Source organism: Homalodisca vitripennis, chromosome 6, assembly GCF_021130785.1.
Source record: "Homalodisca vitripennis isolate AUS2020 chromosome 6, UT_GWSS_2.1, whole genome shotgun sequence".
NCBI lineage: Eukaryota > Metazoa > Arthropoda > Insecta > Hemiptera > Cicadellidae > Homalodisca > Homalodisca vitripennis.
This window is the reverse complement of record NC_060212.1, coordinates 36,546,528-36,565,034: the sequence shown is the minus strand read 5'-3', so window position 1 is coordinate 36,565,034 and position 18,507 is coordinate 36,546,528. Positions and strand designations below refer to the sequence as shown.

Here is an 18,507-nt window from a genome sequence, read left to right as displayed (position 1 = left end):
GTCCTTGCAAGCAGCTCGCTTGCCCGGCCATTGCTTGTGGTTCGGAAGTCACCTTTAAGCCGTTGGTCCCCAGGTTGTGTTAGAAAGGGCTGCTTAGCCCAAACATTGTCTGGCAAAATAAAACATCTTTACTTTACTTTACTTTATGTTGATTATTCCTAAACACATTTTATTTATTATTTATTATTATTCCAACGGTACCCAAAACGTTCACGCAATGCGAATTCTAGTAGCGTATATAGACAATTATTTTGGGGGCTGATTTACTGGGTGGTTTAAGAAATGTAAAATGCTCTCAAAAATTAGGGACAGGAATATTTCCACTGGACATTTTTTAACTCTAAAGCTTCATTAATGTGTTCTTGCTTAAAACCAATTACTAAGTGTAATTTTAATGTATTCCTTTCCAAATTTAGGGGGGGGGGAGGGGGGCTAGTACCCTCTGATGCGCCCATTAATTGGCATAACTGACAAAAAAAGATAATTTTTACAACGTAATTAATGAACAGTATTACAGTCAAGCATAAAAATTTCAATTTAAGATTTAACGTAATCACTAAAAAATGCACGTATTAATAAATTACTAAACAGTGCAAAAAAATGAAACTGCGACAAGGATACAATGTATACTGGCAGATAAAATAAGAAACATGGTTGTGTAAATTTCACGATGTTCCGACATATTAATACTTACTGATCACAATTAATACATACAGTAGAAAAACACAATACAATGTTTTATAATAATGATAGTTAAAAAGTCCATCGTCTGATTTCAGAAAAAAAACAGGTTTTTTAACATATTGTTCTACGGAAATTATAAACATACCACCGAACTCAAAAACAGGACCATACTGTATAACTAAACTTTTTTACTTTCACTATCTATCTCATCCACATTTCTCAAATAGCACATTTTTTCTACAATCATTTGTGTTGTTTGCTACAAAAAAAACCCGTGTTCAACGATAACGGAAGCCCAGATTTGGAGCCTAATAAACAGTAACTAACCAATGATAGTTGCACGAAAAGGATTAAAGTTTGTGGTTATTATAGCTAATAAGTTTGTACTCGTAGTAGTAGTAATAAAACCAAGTTACAGCTGCCAAAGCTGGTATTATGTAAGTCACAAGTTAAAAATGTGCTGCTTTAAAAATGTAAAACTTAATAAAAATCGCATAAAACTTTCTTATTATTTATATGATTGAAAGAAACTATAGTCAAATTCTCTAGGTAATATTTACTCTCATTCTTTACCTTTATTTTATCACGCTTTAAAGAATGATCAGTTGTATTCGGTTTGATCAAATTATCTTTAGAAATTTCAATGAAAGACATTCATTTATTTTTTATCGTGAGTTCATTGGTATCCATTCACGATGGATAGTTCATGTTCAATTGAATATTTGTTAACTGTCCTCACATTTACTAAATCCTATTTCGCAGAGGATCAGGTGTACATGAAGGAGGAGGAGAGGCGGAGAGAGTTCGTGGAGATGGACACAGGACTGATCTGGAGAGGCAGCTATAACCGCATGAGGCCCTGCATCTGGAACTATGCTCAGTTCGAGAAGGATGTCCTGGACTGTTCCTTGTTCCTTGTCACAAAGACAGGACGAGTACCCCTGCCCAGCTGCAGCGATCCTGTCAAAATCACCAGAGCTTTGTCTGCCGCTGTAAGTATACTAACTTCTACCCTCATATTTTAGCATTCCATACACCTGAAAAAGAGAGCAGATACCAGTTCTCGAAACGTTGCGGTTCTTTATTAATAAACACAGTAATAAACACGTAATTTATTATCCTCTCAAACACTCTTATCATCAATAGTTAACTTCAAACAAGCAATAGAATTTTAGTGATAAATTAATTAGGTATTCTTTCGTCAAATCCAAAATCAACCGATGAGTTTTGGTCACTTGTTAAATTTTTAGGAGATAACATTTCATCTTCAGACTACAGTATAAGATTGAATTCTCTAAAAGGCTTCGTTAATTTCGTTAAAATTAAACAGCACAACACACACAAAAATCACAACTACCTAGTTCACACATAAGTTTACGTTTTAATGCGTCTGTACTGGATTGTGATTTTTGTGTGTTGTCAATGTTAAACTAAGATAAAAAAACCATTCGAAAACTAATTTTTACACTGTAATCTGAAGATAGAGAGTGTTATCTCCGAAATATGTAACAAATGACTGAACATCTTGGATCGATTTTGGATTTGACGGAGATAAGAAAACATATTTAATGTATCAGTAGAAAAATCTATTACTTGTTTTAAATGAGTTAATGACAAGATAGTATTTGAGAGGGCAATAGATTACGGTTATGATGTTAATTACAAAGAGAAGCGCAACGTTTCCAGAACTGGTACCTGATCTCTTTTTCAGGCGTATGAAATGCTAGCACATCAGGTCAATCAAGCATGCAATAATGTAAGCACTTCAGGGTTACTCGCCATAGTCAAAGTTGTCATCAAAAAATGTTTTGTGCGCCAAAACCATAAGAGCACAACGACACTTTGTTATATGCACGAACGAACCACTACAAAAAGCAGAAAAAGAGAGCAGATAATAGATCTCGAAACGTGCTCTTTCTATAATGACATAACGATGACAAGTGTCAATACTCACAATATCTGCTAATCTATATAATTATCATTTTAATTATAGTTATATTTTATTTTACTTTTTAGTAACTATTTATATATATATATAACAATACTTGTTTTCCCATTAAAGACGTCTACGAACATGGGAAACAATTAAACAATCTGAACCTGTAGATCGCTTACTGTACTCATTTTATCTCATAAGAACTTACGAGATTTACAAGTGAAGTGCTTGACCTTTGTCTTCTTAATATTGGCTACTTATCTTAATACTTGTAGTACTTAATACAAAATAAATCCCTTGTCAATTATCTCTCACCTAGGTAGATGATTTATTGAGACTTGTGCTTCGGTCTGACAATGAGTGCAGCCCGCTTAAGATTGCCTGGATATTCAACGCTACCCGTGTAATGGTGGTCAAAGTCATCTTTTCTGAATTTCGCCATAATTGATTTGATGCTTAATAAGTTTTAAAGCTTGTGTAAGTCATCGTTACATGCCGTAACAACAGTTTTTAGTTCCGAGTTGTATGGAAAGCGAATCGCTTTGGCTCAGAGTACTCCTCTAACTCGGGATTGAGGTTAAACGTGCTCAGATTAGTTCCAAACTGAGCCACCATGGAGCAGCACTAACTGAAGCAAATTTGTGTTCAATTATTTTTTACCGATTTTAATTGTAAAAATTGATTTGTAAACTAATTGATCGTATAATTCTATGTATATAAACAGACAAATAGCTTTATTTTTAATAACAATATTACCGTACATAACTTTGATTTCAAATGATAATGAAAATTTGCAGGTAGTAATTTTTGTGAGCAATATTTTTATTTTATTTTTATTTTTAATATCAGTTGAGTAGATCGACTCTCGCTCAAAAACACCGCTTAAATGCAATCGATTGCTAATAACTTCCATTTTACTATCTCATTTCCAAATTATCTCATTTTCTCAATTATCATGAGATAATTATTTATTTTTAGCCATGGCGATTGAAACATTGTAAGTTAACATTTAAATTTAAAAATTAATTTACTATTTAATATTTGATTAGTAAATTATTTTTCATCAGTTGAAACTTCTAGATTAACTTACAGTACATGCCAGTACTCTAGCTGTAGTATACATTGTTAGTTTGGCTACTAGTGTCTGATATTACGAATATCACCCTCAGCCTACGACCCCCTCGGTAGCGAGTGTGTAAAGCAAAATAACATTAACAACAAAATTATGTAATCGAAAACAGAAAAGTAATAAAATTGAGTGTTTGTTTTTGTTCAGTGGCCTTCAAATTATTCATGTTACATAATTGTACTTGCAGAACAATTGGTGGGCGAGAGCACATCGTATTTCAACATACAGTATTTGTATTTCATTGTGACCTTTCCGTATCCTGATATTTCGTAAGCTAATCTGATCACGTGCAGATATTGGACGTTTCTGTCTGCAATGTGGACTGACCACAACTACTTGGAATTTCGTAGATACTAGACTTACACACTGCATGCTTTTAAAGAAATCCGCAACGCAATTAATCACAGAACCAAACGTGCGATAACACCTGACAAAAAGTGTCAGAATTCCATACCGTTATTCAATGATAATAAAAACCTTCGAAATATTCAAGAAAGAAAATAATTTCGACAGACAGCGTTAAATTATCAAAAAGATAGCAGCCATGAAGAAGCCACATCGAACGCTGTTTGGTCATATCGCTCGTTGATTGGTTATCTATCATTGCAGCCACTGGTTTCACGATATCGCAATTCCTCCCCTCATCTTCAACTCATCTGTACAGGTGGCTGTGTGTTAGCAGTTTCGGCTTATAGTATTAGCAAATAGGGATTACGTTACAGGTTGGTTCACACCTACGCAGTTCATGGTATTAAACCGTACAATTAGTTACCTAATGCACTTCCTCAACCACACCCAGATTTTTTTATTATCTAATCAGCTGATTACTATATATAGATAGTAAACATCATAGTGAGAAAAATGATATCAAAGCACTGAATTATCACAGATTAGTGCTTAAATTCGTGTGAGGCGATTACCTGGGCCTTCAGCCGCAGTCTCTATTTGTTTATATACTATAACATCTGTTGACTGATTGACAAGATTTCTTCACATTAAGGCAGAAATATTACACGAATGCTTAATACTTTGCATACTAATGTGTCCACGTGGAGCTACTAAGCTGTTATGGGTTAAACGTCGAATTTACTTATATCCTGTTCAGAATATTCATCTGTTGAATTCTCCTAGGTGAACTCCCCAGATGACAACGGTGCCCTGATGGGGAACTGGTCTGCAGAGTTTGACGGTGGAACTCCCCCCACCAAGTGGGTTGGCAGCCTTATGATTCTGCAGAGATTCTACACCAACAAGAAGCCGGTCAAGTACGGCCAGTGCTGGGTCTTTGCTGGTGTCCTTACTACAGGTAAGTAAGCGCCACTTTGGCAGCAAGGCTGAACATTGAGGATTTAAGGAATTCTGGAATTTGTTTCTTAGAATCAATCATTACTGAGGATGAGCAGTTTTTTGCTCTCTTAAGACCAGAAGCTGAGAACATTCACTTAGTCCTAAAAGAACATTTACACCACTTGACATGATATTCTGGATGGGTGAGGTTGGTGTAGGGACCGCCTCCTGTCAAGATCCATGAGGAAGAACTTTGGGCATCAATCTCAGTCATGTCTTCTTGGAAGAAAGGAAAGTCAGTTCTATAGCAGCCTCTCCTGTCAAACCAGGCAGGGAGTGGCACACCCTTATGTCTGGGCTAGCAATAGCTCTTTAATACTTATGAAGCCCCACCAACTGCAACAGTCATCTCCTGCAGTAAATTAGACATATAGATTTACTCTTGCACCCCAATATCTCAACATCTACGGTTAGTGATGTGCTGCTTCTGGACATCCATAAGGTTGCCCAGATTAAAGTGACACATTGGTTTTGGCTGACCCAATGTAGGGTCAACTGGAAGGTATAAATAAGCCAGAAGTGAACCCTTCTGGGGAAGGATAAGTAGCTAGTAATACGGCTCTCTTCTGACGGACATTGAAAGGAGTCTTTGGATGACACTGGTGACATTGTGTTGTGACCCAAATACTCAGAGACATGGTTTTTGGAAAGTCTGAGGCAATGGGATTCGACTACTGTGGCCTCATATTGCTTTTCCTTATATAATTGGAAACAATCAGAGAAGTTTGGTGTAGTTATGTTGCTTAAGAGACATTATTCAGGTCTCAAAGAGCATGAGAATTGAATTGGCCTTCTCACTGGGTTATAAATTAATGACCCTTTCTGAGAACAAGTTGACATTACAGCATTTTTTTTTTACATTACATAATAAAAAGAGATTACATGGCATTTTCAGTCATTATGCACGTCATTTACCTCAAACAAAATATTTAGACCATCCACTTTCAACAAAAACAAGTCTAAAATGGCACTGACTAATTATAAAGAATACAAAATCAAAATTCTCTGTCGAAAAAGAATTTCATTCCTTTCAAAATACCTCAAGTAATTTTTCTGCGTCTACTTGATTTTCATGGACAACCAACTAATAAACATTACACTTAGACTGAAAAGCGTTGGAGGTCGCTTGATAACAATGTCTGGCCTGGTGTTTGCACATACACATGTTGTAGGCAATAATATGTGTGAGATAAATCTCTTATAATTCTTAGTTAATACACTATTTAATAGTTCGGACTGATTTTGGTTTTTATTAGAAAGATGTACTTTTAATTTAAGTGAGGTCTCATTCAGTAGTATTGTCCAATATTACAAAATTACTAACTACTCGTTGGATAGTTTAGGAAAACCCTTGTTTTAATTCTGTATTTTATGATTTTTTTATTTTATTCACTCAATATAAAAGAAGTCAGCTATTGTATGAAGGGAGGCTGCCAACACAATGCTACATTTTTATGCTGTTGCCCAATTATGATGCAAAAAATAGCATTTTGCTCATAAATTATTAAAGTATGTTACCTGAACCTGTGGAGAATTCTCAAACATGAATACTGCAAATATATATATATATATATATATATATATATATATATATATATATATATATATATATATATATATACAGGGTGCCTCAGAATTCTCTAGGTACCAATATTTCCAGGTATTATTCCTGGGCCAAATACAAACCAAAATGTCATATAAAACTTTTGGATAGTCAATAATTACCCAAGTAACCACCATTTTGTTTTTTCAATTAACTATTTTCAATTTGGGAACGGATTGTTATAAGAGTTGAAATTTGGGATTTAGCTTTACAACCTAAAGGCCTAACTACAGAAAAAATTTAAATTTTTTAAAGCTTTTTGTACAAAATGATGGCTTCCTAGAAATCTTAAGTGTAAATGTCTTAAAAACGACATAAGATAAAAAAGTCTAAACTATTACATTTTAGTTAGGCAATTTCATTAAAAAACCGATGATACCAAGTTTAAGAAAATCGGTTGATAAATATGAGAGATAATGTGTTTTTAAACAACCAAGTAGTAAACAATATCCACTGTGATTATGTGACATCACTTTGTGAGCAACGAACAATCAGCTGTTTTAATTTTAGCTGCTCTAATCAGCTGATTATAACATTACATCATTGCAGGATATTATTACCACAGTTCAATGATGTAGTGTTATAATCAGCTGATTAGAGCAACTAAAATTAAAACAGCTGATTATTTGCTCACAAACAGTGATGTCACATAATCACAGTGGATATTGTTTAGTACTTTGTTGTTTAAAAGCACAATATCTTCCTTATTTATCAACTGATTTCTTAAACTTGGTATCATTGATTTTTAATGAAATTGTCTAAATAAAATATATAAGTTTATACTTTTTTATTATATGTTGTTTTTAAGATATTTATGCTTAAGTGTTTAGAAAAAACATAATTTTGAAAATAAAGCTTCAAAAAATTTGAAACTCTTTCTGTAATTAAGTCTTTAGATTATAAAGTTATGTAATGAATTACAACTCATTACAACAAACTGTTCCTCAAATTAAAATTAGTTAAGTGAAAAAAACAAAATCGCGGCTATTTGGGTAATTATTGAGTATCTGAAAGTTTTAATGTGAAATTTCGGTTCGTCTTTGGTCCTGAAATAATACATGAAAATATTGGTAGAGGGTTCTTGAAACCCTGTATATTGTTGTTATAATAAAAAATTAAGTTGTACTGCTAGCTGATACATTTTCAAAAAATAAAGGGTGGTATTTTAAATTGATAAGAAGAAATATTTAAACAGCTTTGCTAATACAAGTTTGATAGGTATCTTAATAACTATATACCAGAAAGATCATTTAACTATATTATAAGCTTTAAACAATTCTCTGGTTTATTTTAGTGTGCAGAGCCCTGGGTATTCCAGCGCGGACTGTGACAACGTACGCCTCTGCTCACGACACTCAGAACAGCCTTACCGTAGACTACTTTGTGGATGACAAGGGCGGTGTTATGGAGGAGTTAACCAGTGACTCTATATGGTCAGTAGGGGAATTATAGTGTTTTTCATACATTGCTAATGTATACATTCTATACAGTTTTATTGTATCGTATATTGTAAGTTTTAAAACATTCCTTCTGCATCAATTGGAAGAATTGACAGATAGATTTTGTCACAGCAAAAATAGTAATAATTTTTTTCTTACGGGATTTACATGTAATCAATAACTTGAAAACCGTTCAATATACATTAACTCTGTTTGTTACAAAAATTTTAGAAAGTGTGTTAGCATTTCAGAACGATTATTACTTCTTTTCTGAGAACTTATATAACTGAATTTTAAAATATTTATCTACCACAAAATTGGAACAAACTAGTGTATTAATCTTGGCCAATGAATATTTATTTATATGATCAATTTTCATACCAAGTTTACAAGAACGTAGCCAGGAAAAATTTTGGGAGGTATCCATAGAACTGATATTTTTCCGTAGTGGACAGAGAGTAAGGCCCCATTTTGTTCCTTAAAAAGTTCTGTTTCTTTGTTGAGAACGATCTTTCAGTAGTACTTGTCAGTAATACTCAATTATTTAAATAATAATAAAAAACTAAAAAAGTAATTGAAAAAAAAAGTAATTGAAAAATTTGAAAATTTGACGGGGTACGTATAGGATGTCCTTTTAATTTTAAGTATATTTTAGTATTTCTTTCAACACTTTTACTACCATAAAATTCTAATTACATGCAGTTCATATCTTGAAAACTACTCAAGATAAAAAAATATTGGTTAAAAAAGGTGTAGGAAGTGTTATAAACATTCTATAATGCTTTTATTTTTCTCTACTTGCATAAAACGGTAACCAATGAACTTACTTAAGATATTTATAAGATTAATTTTTTTATCAAGTTTCAATTTGCTAGGGCTTTTTGAGGCAGTTATCGTTTCTAAAAGCAGTGTTATATAGCATATACAGTTAAACTTTTGAATTGTATAATATGTTTTGAAAGGACACTTGGTTTAGGGTTGTGGGGGCCATGTTCAAAGAAGTTAATTAGAAATTTTCAATGCTTCCATGACAAAAATTTTGCAAACTGACTGATAGCGTATACAAACACACTACCTACAATTGAATAGTGATATCTCATGCCTTGCTACATTATACTTGTATGTATACACATCAGTGTATTCCAAACCACTAAAGTGAAGATATTTCTGTTTGTCCAAACCCTACAACTGCCAGAAATAAAATCCAGCAGTCAGGAAATGAATCAAATGCTCCATCCTTATTAAACAAGCAAGAGTCTGTCGCTGCATAACAAGTGACACAATGAACAATACACTCTTGTCCAAATTGTTTTATGTTTCCTGGAAATCCGGGAATGACTCAGTTTGTACGGATTAGATAAATTTGAGGATTCTATGTTAATTACTATTCATGTTATGTTAATGGCCTGCATAAAGCTTATAAAGTGTAAGATTGTTTTTATAGTAAGGATACGTTATGTAATAAATATGAACATTTAACTTTGAAGTGGTTGTTTGATGTTTATCCATCAATAAGCAAATAATTATATTAAAGCTTGTTTTATTGTTTCAGTTTTGTACTTATAGTTTCGTATGGGATTTAAAGAGGTGTCACAAGAACAGATTATCGTTTAAAATTTTGAGATTTGGTCCATTAACTGAGGCAGGGTGTGGATTTCAAAAGAGGAATAGTTTGTAATGATTCGCTGTCTTCAGCCCTAGTATAAAATGTATAACAATTGCAGAAAAGAGACAGAAACACCAAACTTTTCACATAAATTTTTAATATTTTCACAACTATTTACAGGCAGCTCATCAGAAGTCAATTTTGACCAAGTCAAACATATTTTGTTTCTATTCAAAGTGTTTTAACCAACGACTTTTTCAACAAAGAGTTTCATTGACTATTAAAAATATTATTTTTGATCAAAGAATACCTACTTATAATTCACTAATATTATAGTTAATTTTCTAAAAATAATTTATTTGAAAAAATCCTATACATAACTATAAAATAGCATCTTAGGATTCCTAAATCTTAAAGTTGAGGAACCGGAGCTAGGTAGAACTTGGATTCTGTAAGTATATAGCTACAATAATCTAAGAATATCTACAAAATCGTTTATGATACTGGTGCATTCCTCTTCACAGGAAGTTCCTCATTCTATTCTTAGCGAATCTTGCTACATAATAGTTTGGTTTCCTGAAGCAAAACTTTCATCTAGTTACTGCCTTAGGAAGTTCCGTGCTGATGTGTTTGTTTCACTTGTCCAGGAACTTCCACGTGTGGAACGAGGTGTGGATGAAGCGGCCAGACCTGGAACCTGGAGACTATGATGGGTGGAACGCCATTGATGCCACACCTCAGGAGATGAGTGAAGACGTCTTCCGCTGTGGCCCAACTTCCGTGAAGGCTGTCAAACGAGGGGAAGTTCTCAAACCTTACGATTCTGCTTTCGTATACGCAGAAGTGAACGCTGACAAAGTCTTCTGGAAGTACACAGGACCCACACAACCTTTGAAACTGTTGAGGAAGGACACTTTGGGGTAAAATATCTAATTTTGCTAACATTTAGTTAAACTTTACTCTGACATTTTAAAATTTGGAAGAAAACATTCTGAAGAAAAAGATACTAAGAACCAAACCTAGAATATTGGTATATAATTATTGATTAAATTTAATTCTAGCACATGCTTAATTTCGTTCAGTTAGCAACTTTATTCTTCATCTGGTCCTTGTGCCCTTGGTCAATGAAGTTCAAATGTGAAAATCTTACCTATATTACTTTTAATTTATTTTCTAAATCTTTTGTGACTTGAGTAGAAGGCCAACTTTTAACAAGAGAGTTTTGATGTTGGACTGGCCAATTTTAATTTGTTTTTTTAAACACATAGCTAAGATAGTATGGTTTAAAGACAAAACTCTTTACAATTTTACAACAACAAATTCTTAAGGACCTAAACTTTGCTAAAGATTAAAAAAGGGTACTTCCATTGGTTTCTAAACAGAAGCTCATTCTAAACTTTCAGCAAAAGTAAATAGGAAAATGTCTAATAAAAGACAAAAATAGCCAAAAATATTATCATTTTAGTACCAAACATTTTGTTCGAGGTCGAATGAATGAAGTACTACTTTCAATTTATTAAATTCTATTTATGTACGTTCGAAGAAATTGTCACTTCATTTATTATGCTTATATAAATGAATGCAGATGATTTAATTTGAAAATATTATCTGTTACACAGAATCGGACAACACATAAGTACGAAGACTGTGGGGCAGTGGTCAAGAGAGGATATTACGCAGACCTACAAATATCCTGAAAGTAAGAATTTGTTCTTAAAATATTCTGACATGGAGAACTGTACTGCAATCTAGTATACTTTTATCATCATGTTTTGATATTATATACTTACTGTAAAAAGAGAAAATCAACATGAAATAGATGTTTTGGTCTTGGTGGTCTGATATAAAAATGCATCAATTGGTTGCAATTATCACCCAACATAACCTTTATCACATACCAATAACTACTATAACGGATGTCTTAAAAAGTCTCACCCCCCCTATATTAATTTTCTTATGAATAGAGGCGGAGTGATTTACTTTGGGGAATGTTTATATGACCAACTGAGGAGTTTTTTATGTAGGAACATTTTTTACCCCCCTCCCAGACAAAATTTCGAAATAAGAACTCCAAGCAAGTGACTCCTCATTTTAAAGGTATTATGAAAAGAAGAATAATGGTACCAACTATGTTCAATTTTGGTTTTTGAATATTTCACATATTAATGGCAAACGCTAAAAATAGTCAAACAAACGCTGATAAAATGATTTTAATAGATTTCAGCGTACTTTGGTTAATGGATGCTGCTAGTGTGAAGTTAGCAGTTGTTTTTAATTTTTCACATACAAACAAGTTTTGAAATAGTTAACTAAACCAAAACAAACAACAATTGCAGTACGATTCAAAATAATATTTGAAATTTATGCCGCCAGCTTCACGCAGCTGTTGCAGCAAGGTTGCCATCACACCTGTCGAAGATTGTTCATTCTATAGCACTCATAAATACTCAAAAAATTTCAAAAAATGAAGAAATTCTCTTTTTGGTATCCATTAAAGTAGTCTACAGCAATAGTCTAGTGGTGTATGTTACAGTTTAATCCCCCCTCTACACCCCTTGTCCAATACTGGTACTAGTTTTACATGTATAAAAAATTTTTGATCCGTCTCAATATCAGAAAACACTAAACAGATGGTGATCAGCAGCATTGTAGTAACAGCGCTCAAATGCCATTGAACTATTTTGGTGCGAGCTGCTCTAAATTTTTCAACTACCGTACATTTAACTAAAAGAAATTTCAAGATTTGTCCAATATCTGTAATTCACAAAAGCATTCAGTTTACAATCTGTTTTTTACCCAAAGGCTCCCAAAATGTATATTTTCACCAAACGCATAATGTCCATAAAATTTCACAGTAATTTGACAATGCGCACAAAAATTACAGCTCAACAAAGCATTGTTATTGTATGAATCATATAGGATATTCTGATAACCAAAACTTATAAACTATTGGAACTGATTTTAAGACTTAGTGGGCTCAAATAAGCAAAGTATTAGTAAATAACTCATGCATAAAATGTCTCAGAAACCAAAAATTTCTCAAACCGTTTCTGGTAGCCGAGTGGTTACCACCTTATCTTATACCCAGGGACCCGGGTTTAAATCCTGGTTCGGGCATGGCATATTCGCACGTTACAATAATAAATAATAATCATCTAAGTCTAAGCTAAACTAATGTCATAAACATACCCAGCAGGGATCACTTCTGGCTGGTTTATACCTACCAGTTGAACCCACCACTGGGCACAGCAAAAACCGATGTGCCACTTCAATCTGGGCAACCTTATGGATGTCCAGTAGCGGCACATCACTAACCGCAAATGTTGAGATTCTGGGGTTCATGGGCAATTCGATAGGTCTAGTCTACTGTGGAAGATGACTGTTGGAGTTGGTGGGGTTTGTTCCCTTACCTCAGAGGTTCTTGTTAACCTCAACAAGGGTGTGCCACCCCCTGCCTACTTTGACTGGAGAGGCTGGTTCAGAGCTGGCCTCCCCTTCTTCTGGGATGACTTTGAGATGTAGTGCCCTAATTCTTCCTCATGGATCTCGATAGGAGGCGGCCCCTACTCCCTAACCTTACCCATCCTGAATATCCTATCACTCCGGAAGCAGCGCAAAGGTTCTTACAGGACTAAGTGCAATTTATAAGCTTCTTGTCCTAAGAGAACAAAAAAAAAAAAAAAATGTCATAAACCGTTCTGGACTAAAAAAACTGGATGAAAAAACTCAATTCCAAAAAGTAATTCTCATACTGAAAGAGAAACAATTTGGGTTCTCAGTGGTGTATTTAGGGGGGGGGGGTATGTGGTAAAACCCTTTTAAACATAGGCGTATCCAGGGAGGAATTTTGGGGGTTGTAACCCCCTCCTCCATTGATTGTAACCCAATATTTTTCATCAAGAATGGCATGATTTGAAATTTTAAAAAATATTTAAAAGTAAAATGCATATTGTATTTATTTGATTAATATAAATACTAGCCATATTTACAGGTAAAAAATATTTTTTCTGGAAGCCCATTTTAGAATGTATAAATTCTAGGTAAAAGTTGAAGGTGTCCTGAAGATTTCAAGATATAGCCATTATTCTCTTTAATATAGCATTGTTTTCTTGAAATTCTTTTGTGTTATCGGGTGGTTATAGGGAAGTGCTCCCACATCCCGCTTGACAGAGAGAAAAGGAAAATTTGTAGTGGTAATCCCCCTTTTGGCCATCCTAGATACGTCTATGCTTCCAAATATATACTTATCTACTTTTTAATTTGTATAAAAGTACATTTCACACTCTAAAAATATAAAAATATGTTTTAAGATGTGTATTTATTAACATTTTACGGGAGAGGACCTCCACACCTCCACCTCATGTGGGTATTCCATAACCATCAGATCCCTTGTTGTAACCATCTCTAAACTCTCTTTTACTAAATAATATCACTCATACTGATAAAAACTGTATCTTAGTACTTACCAATACAGTATTTAAAAACTTGCGTATTCTGTTTTCGTAGAGAGTCAGGATGAGCGGACTGCCATGCTGAAGGCACTCAAGCAAAGCGAAAGCCTGTTCAGTCGATATTACCTCAACGAGGAGTTTAATGACATTAAATTCGACTTCAAACTCCTAGACGATATTGTTATTGGTTCACCTTTCAGGTAAGCCTTGTCTAGTTATATGATACAAGGTAGAAGTATACCAGACCATGTCTTGTAACAGACTTCACTAAGGCTGCATGCAAAATTCCGAATCTATAGCTCATTTCATTCTTGAGATGTCTTCCGGACAGATAGACAGATCTTACAAAAAAGAAGTTGACACGAAAATTATGTATATCATAGCACTCATTCTTGTAGATATATAGTTTCATACAAAATTTAAAGTCAACATATGAAATCTTTTTCAACATATCCTGTTACATGATACATTCAATTGTATTGATTTTCTTATAAATGTTTAAATAATAAAAGTCTACACACATCACAATAAAATGATGTTGCATGTGTTAGGACAGTTAGGCTACATGTGTTAATATCACATGTATGAGTCTCTTATGGGTGAATTGTGTTTGTTTACAAATTTATTGATTTCCATATTTTCTTGTTACTTTTTTAATTTTTTACGTTATGTTACACGGTTACTCATAAGACCAATGAAAAACTTTTTGCTAATGCTGAGCCAAATCTCATAGAGTGATATGCATTATCACTGTACTCAGTGTTCGTCATATAGATGGAAAGCCTCACCACAATTTCAAACCTATAGGTTGGTTCATTTACGAGATTTTATATGGACAGACTGACAGAAATTAAATTTTCCAGCTCCACGAGTGATAGGCTCTGCTAAAGCTGTTTGTAAGAATAATTTAAATATATTAATCCATCCCAATTTGTGCCAAAACTCGTTTTGTACCAAGAGGTTCCTATTAAGTACTATACAACCTGTATTTTTCCAGTGCAAGAGTGGTGCTGTCCAACAAAAGCAAAGACAAGGACTACAAAGTGACAGTGATCTTGAGGGTAGACACAGTCCTCTACACAGGAAAAGTCGAGGACTCTGTGAGAAAAGAAAAGTTCGACGTCGTTGTCAAGAAGAGATCTGGTAAATAGAATGAGTATTACTCGGTTTACTAATGAATTTCTTATAGTGGTTATCAAATCTTCTTGAGCAAGTGGAAAATAATCACTCAAACCTCGTCTTTCTCTTTAATATTATTGAGTTAGTCAAACAGGAGGTAAATTTAGATTGAAGAACTTTATAAAACTAAGGAAACATGTTAATGTTGAGTTTAGCTCTCATTCACCTTCCTCTTAGTGAAGTGTCTGGAATCTAATGCTTTCATAGACTTGACTCCTCAAATCGGGAGTCATGGCAAGAGATCCAAAACAATTACTCTTTACAATGTTTCAACATCAGATAGTTAATTTTGAGCTTCTTTGTCACTGACATGAATATTAGCTCTGTTATATAGCTATTGGCCTGAGCTATGTTATTGTGTAGTATATCATCAGGATGAACATCAAAGCGAGGAGTTATTGTTATAATGTATATGGGTCTGGTTTCACTGAGAGTTTTGAGTATATGTTCCATATTTTTAGATATGGGTTCAGTGTTGGTTTTTTATATCAATTGTTCCTGCCAGCAGAATCAAATGTCGATTCAGTGATTTAGAAGCTTGATTGTAGATTTGCTCCATAGTGGCTCCAGATTTTACAAGTCCATCCATATAGATCAAACCCTTGCTGCACCTTCCTATAATCTCTGGTAACCCTTTTCCTTAACTATCAGCAAATAGGTCAACTTTTGTTTGCATCTTTTTACTACCATCAGGTAAGTTACAATCTCTTCTTTTTCTAGGATTCTGTTTAACATCTGAAAAGCTTTCTTCGAATTGCATAATCGTATGTGTTTCATTAGATGTTTCATCTTTATCTATGAACATCAGTGGGTGATATTTATTTTAGTAGTCAAGGCTGATGTAGAGGTTAGAAGATCCAACCTTTTTTCATGGGAATTTATTTTGTTGTGCTTAAGTATTTTCCATTGGTATTTTCTGACGAGGAACTATTTTTTCTGCCTGAGTGGATTTCATCATGTGATGATCTTCTAAACAGTTCTTATGCATCATGTCAGCAACTGTGTGTGAATCAGCCAACATATCTTTGGTGTTGTAGAGCATGTAGGCATGTTGGGCTCGTTTAGTTTTTATGTTACAGGGTTTTATGCCAGCAAGCATTTGTGATAATTTTTGTGTGTTAATATCAGAGAAACAAGGTTTATTTATCAGAACATCTGTGTATATTAATAGGTGAACTCTACAGTCATTTAAACTGGTTTGCATTGGTACTTCCACAATTTCTACAGACAGCGATTCATCAGAGCTAAGGCGATTCCTGATTTTAGCATCAACCCTTTTTGCATGTGACAAATTGTAAGTCTTGTTCGTGCTAAAGTCAAAATGGAAAAATTTGGAACAGCCGCTAACATAAAGCAATAAGCTCCAGTGTGGCCTCATCTTTGAATTGGTGAGATTCACACTTTTAATTATAGGGATGAAAACATAATCAACATTTTGTTCAATGAGTGGTGTTATGAATTTTCCAAAATTCTCTGAACACATAATAGCCTGTGCCATAATAGGACTCATCAGGTAAATATTTTGTGTATATATAGAACTGTAGACAGTAGAATGTTAAAGTATTTGTGGATAATGTCATCAGTCAACCAAGCATTATCCAACACTGCTAAGGTGAGGGAAAAATTGTTATTTGTGTTTGTAGTAATTGTGCTGTCAAGGGATTTGGGCATTGAATGTGGAGGATTTTCATTTTACATCATTTGTTTGTTGGAACTCTGAAACTCTAAGGGAATATTTATCTTGCACTGAACTTAGTTCAAGTTGAATACACCTATCTGTGAGAGCATTTATTTGAAAACTGAGGTCCAAGTCCAATTTTGTATTTACTGCCGCATCTTTGGTGTTATTGTGATTATTCAGTTTCTCTTCAATATTTAGGGGGGTGGAAGTAGAAGTGTAGGCTGCACTGTGTGTATCCTTTGTATGTGATGAGGTGGTATTCTTGCTTACATTTTGTGAGTCTTTTTTATTTTGGCATGCTTCTTCAATTCCTTTAATGGCTTCAGAAAGATGATCATTTTAATTTTTTTTGTTTATTTGAAGAATTGATTTGTTTCCTTTATATGGAGTCAGCTCATTAGGCCTACAACTTTCTCCTTTGTAAAGTAAAAATTCACATTAAAAACATCAGATTTTCCTTTAAGTTTGACACTTTCTGTTATTGCTGGCCAAGCTGAATGTCCTCTTATTTTTGCAATAACTAAATCACCTTTTTTATTACATTTCGCATTTTTATAATTTTTTTTAATGATTAGTTCTTCACATCATAATATTATTATAAGAAGATAAATTGAAATTATAAATAAAAATTATTTAATAGTTTAATTATTTGAATATTATTTTAACAATTGCCAATAGCAAATATTTTGCATGTAGAGATGGAATAAAATGTTGAAACTGCACTGTAAGAACATTGTGAGTTGTACCACAGAGATAGCAGTTTTTTGTTTACATGTAAGATAAGGTATGAGATATACATCTTTGTGACTATAATCTAAGTTTTCTGATTCAGGCCACATTTAAATATTGCTGACACTATTATAATTGTGAAATATTATAGCCTCATTGTAAAACCATTTTCAGTCAACAGAATAAGTTGACAAAACCAACAATGACCAAACAGCGAACAAAATGGCTTCCTATTCACAAGCTGCCAGATCTTTGATAATTTTATGCTATCTTTTTTAAGTTATTTGGGAAAAGAAATGTTTGTTTGCTTTGTTCAAACCATTTTCACTGTGGTCAATATCAAAATAAAAGTGTAATCAATGGCTGAGACTTGATGGATGATATACACCTTAACCAATAGAGGTCAGGCTCTATTGACTTATCCTTTTTCAAGGTTAGACATGTTCTTCACTATGAGGGTGTTCTCATGCACACTGGTAAGACCGGATCCAGTTCTGGTCCTGGGAACAGTGTTATTAAATGTAGTAGTTCACACATCTGTATCTAAACCTACAGGGAGCTGGGTTGACATCTGACAGCCGGGGCCAGTGCTTTCTTACATGCATGTTCCACAGACTCCAACTCACAGGAAACGACGGTGACAGCTTCTTTTCATTCATTATTGGTTGTATTTCTGCAGTGGATAGTCATGGGGAAATGTAAATATGACATTGTGTCCTTAAT

The 18,507-nt window shown here is 33.8% G+C and overlaps 1 protein-coding gene across 2 annotated transcripts in view; it reads left to right on the top strand.

Annotated features, from left to right (window-relative positions):
• The window catches only part of LOC124364300 (annulin-like), a 53,124-nt gene that overhangs the window by 25,947 nt on the left and 8,670 nt on the right, over window positions 1–18,507 (top strand). For both annotated transcript variants that reach the window (XM_046819669.1, XM_046819668.1), the window contains exons 5-11: window positions 1,447–1,676; window positions 4,881–5,055; window positions 7,994–8,132; window positions 10,392–10,664; window positions 11,364–11,443; window positions 14,251–14,395; window positions 15,193–15,338. In XM_046819669.1, the coding sequence (XP_046675625.1) occupies window positions 1,447–1,676; window positions 4,881–5,055; window positions 7,994–8,132; window positions 10,392–10,664; window positions 11,364–11,443; window positions 14,251–14,395; window positions 15,193–15,338 (1,188 nt within the window). The remainder of the gene's footprint in view (window positions 1–1,446; window positions 1,677–4,880; window positions 5,056–7,993; window positions 8,133–10,391; window positions 10,665–11,363; window positions 11,444–14,250; window positions 14,396–15,192; window positions 15,339–18,507) is intronic.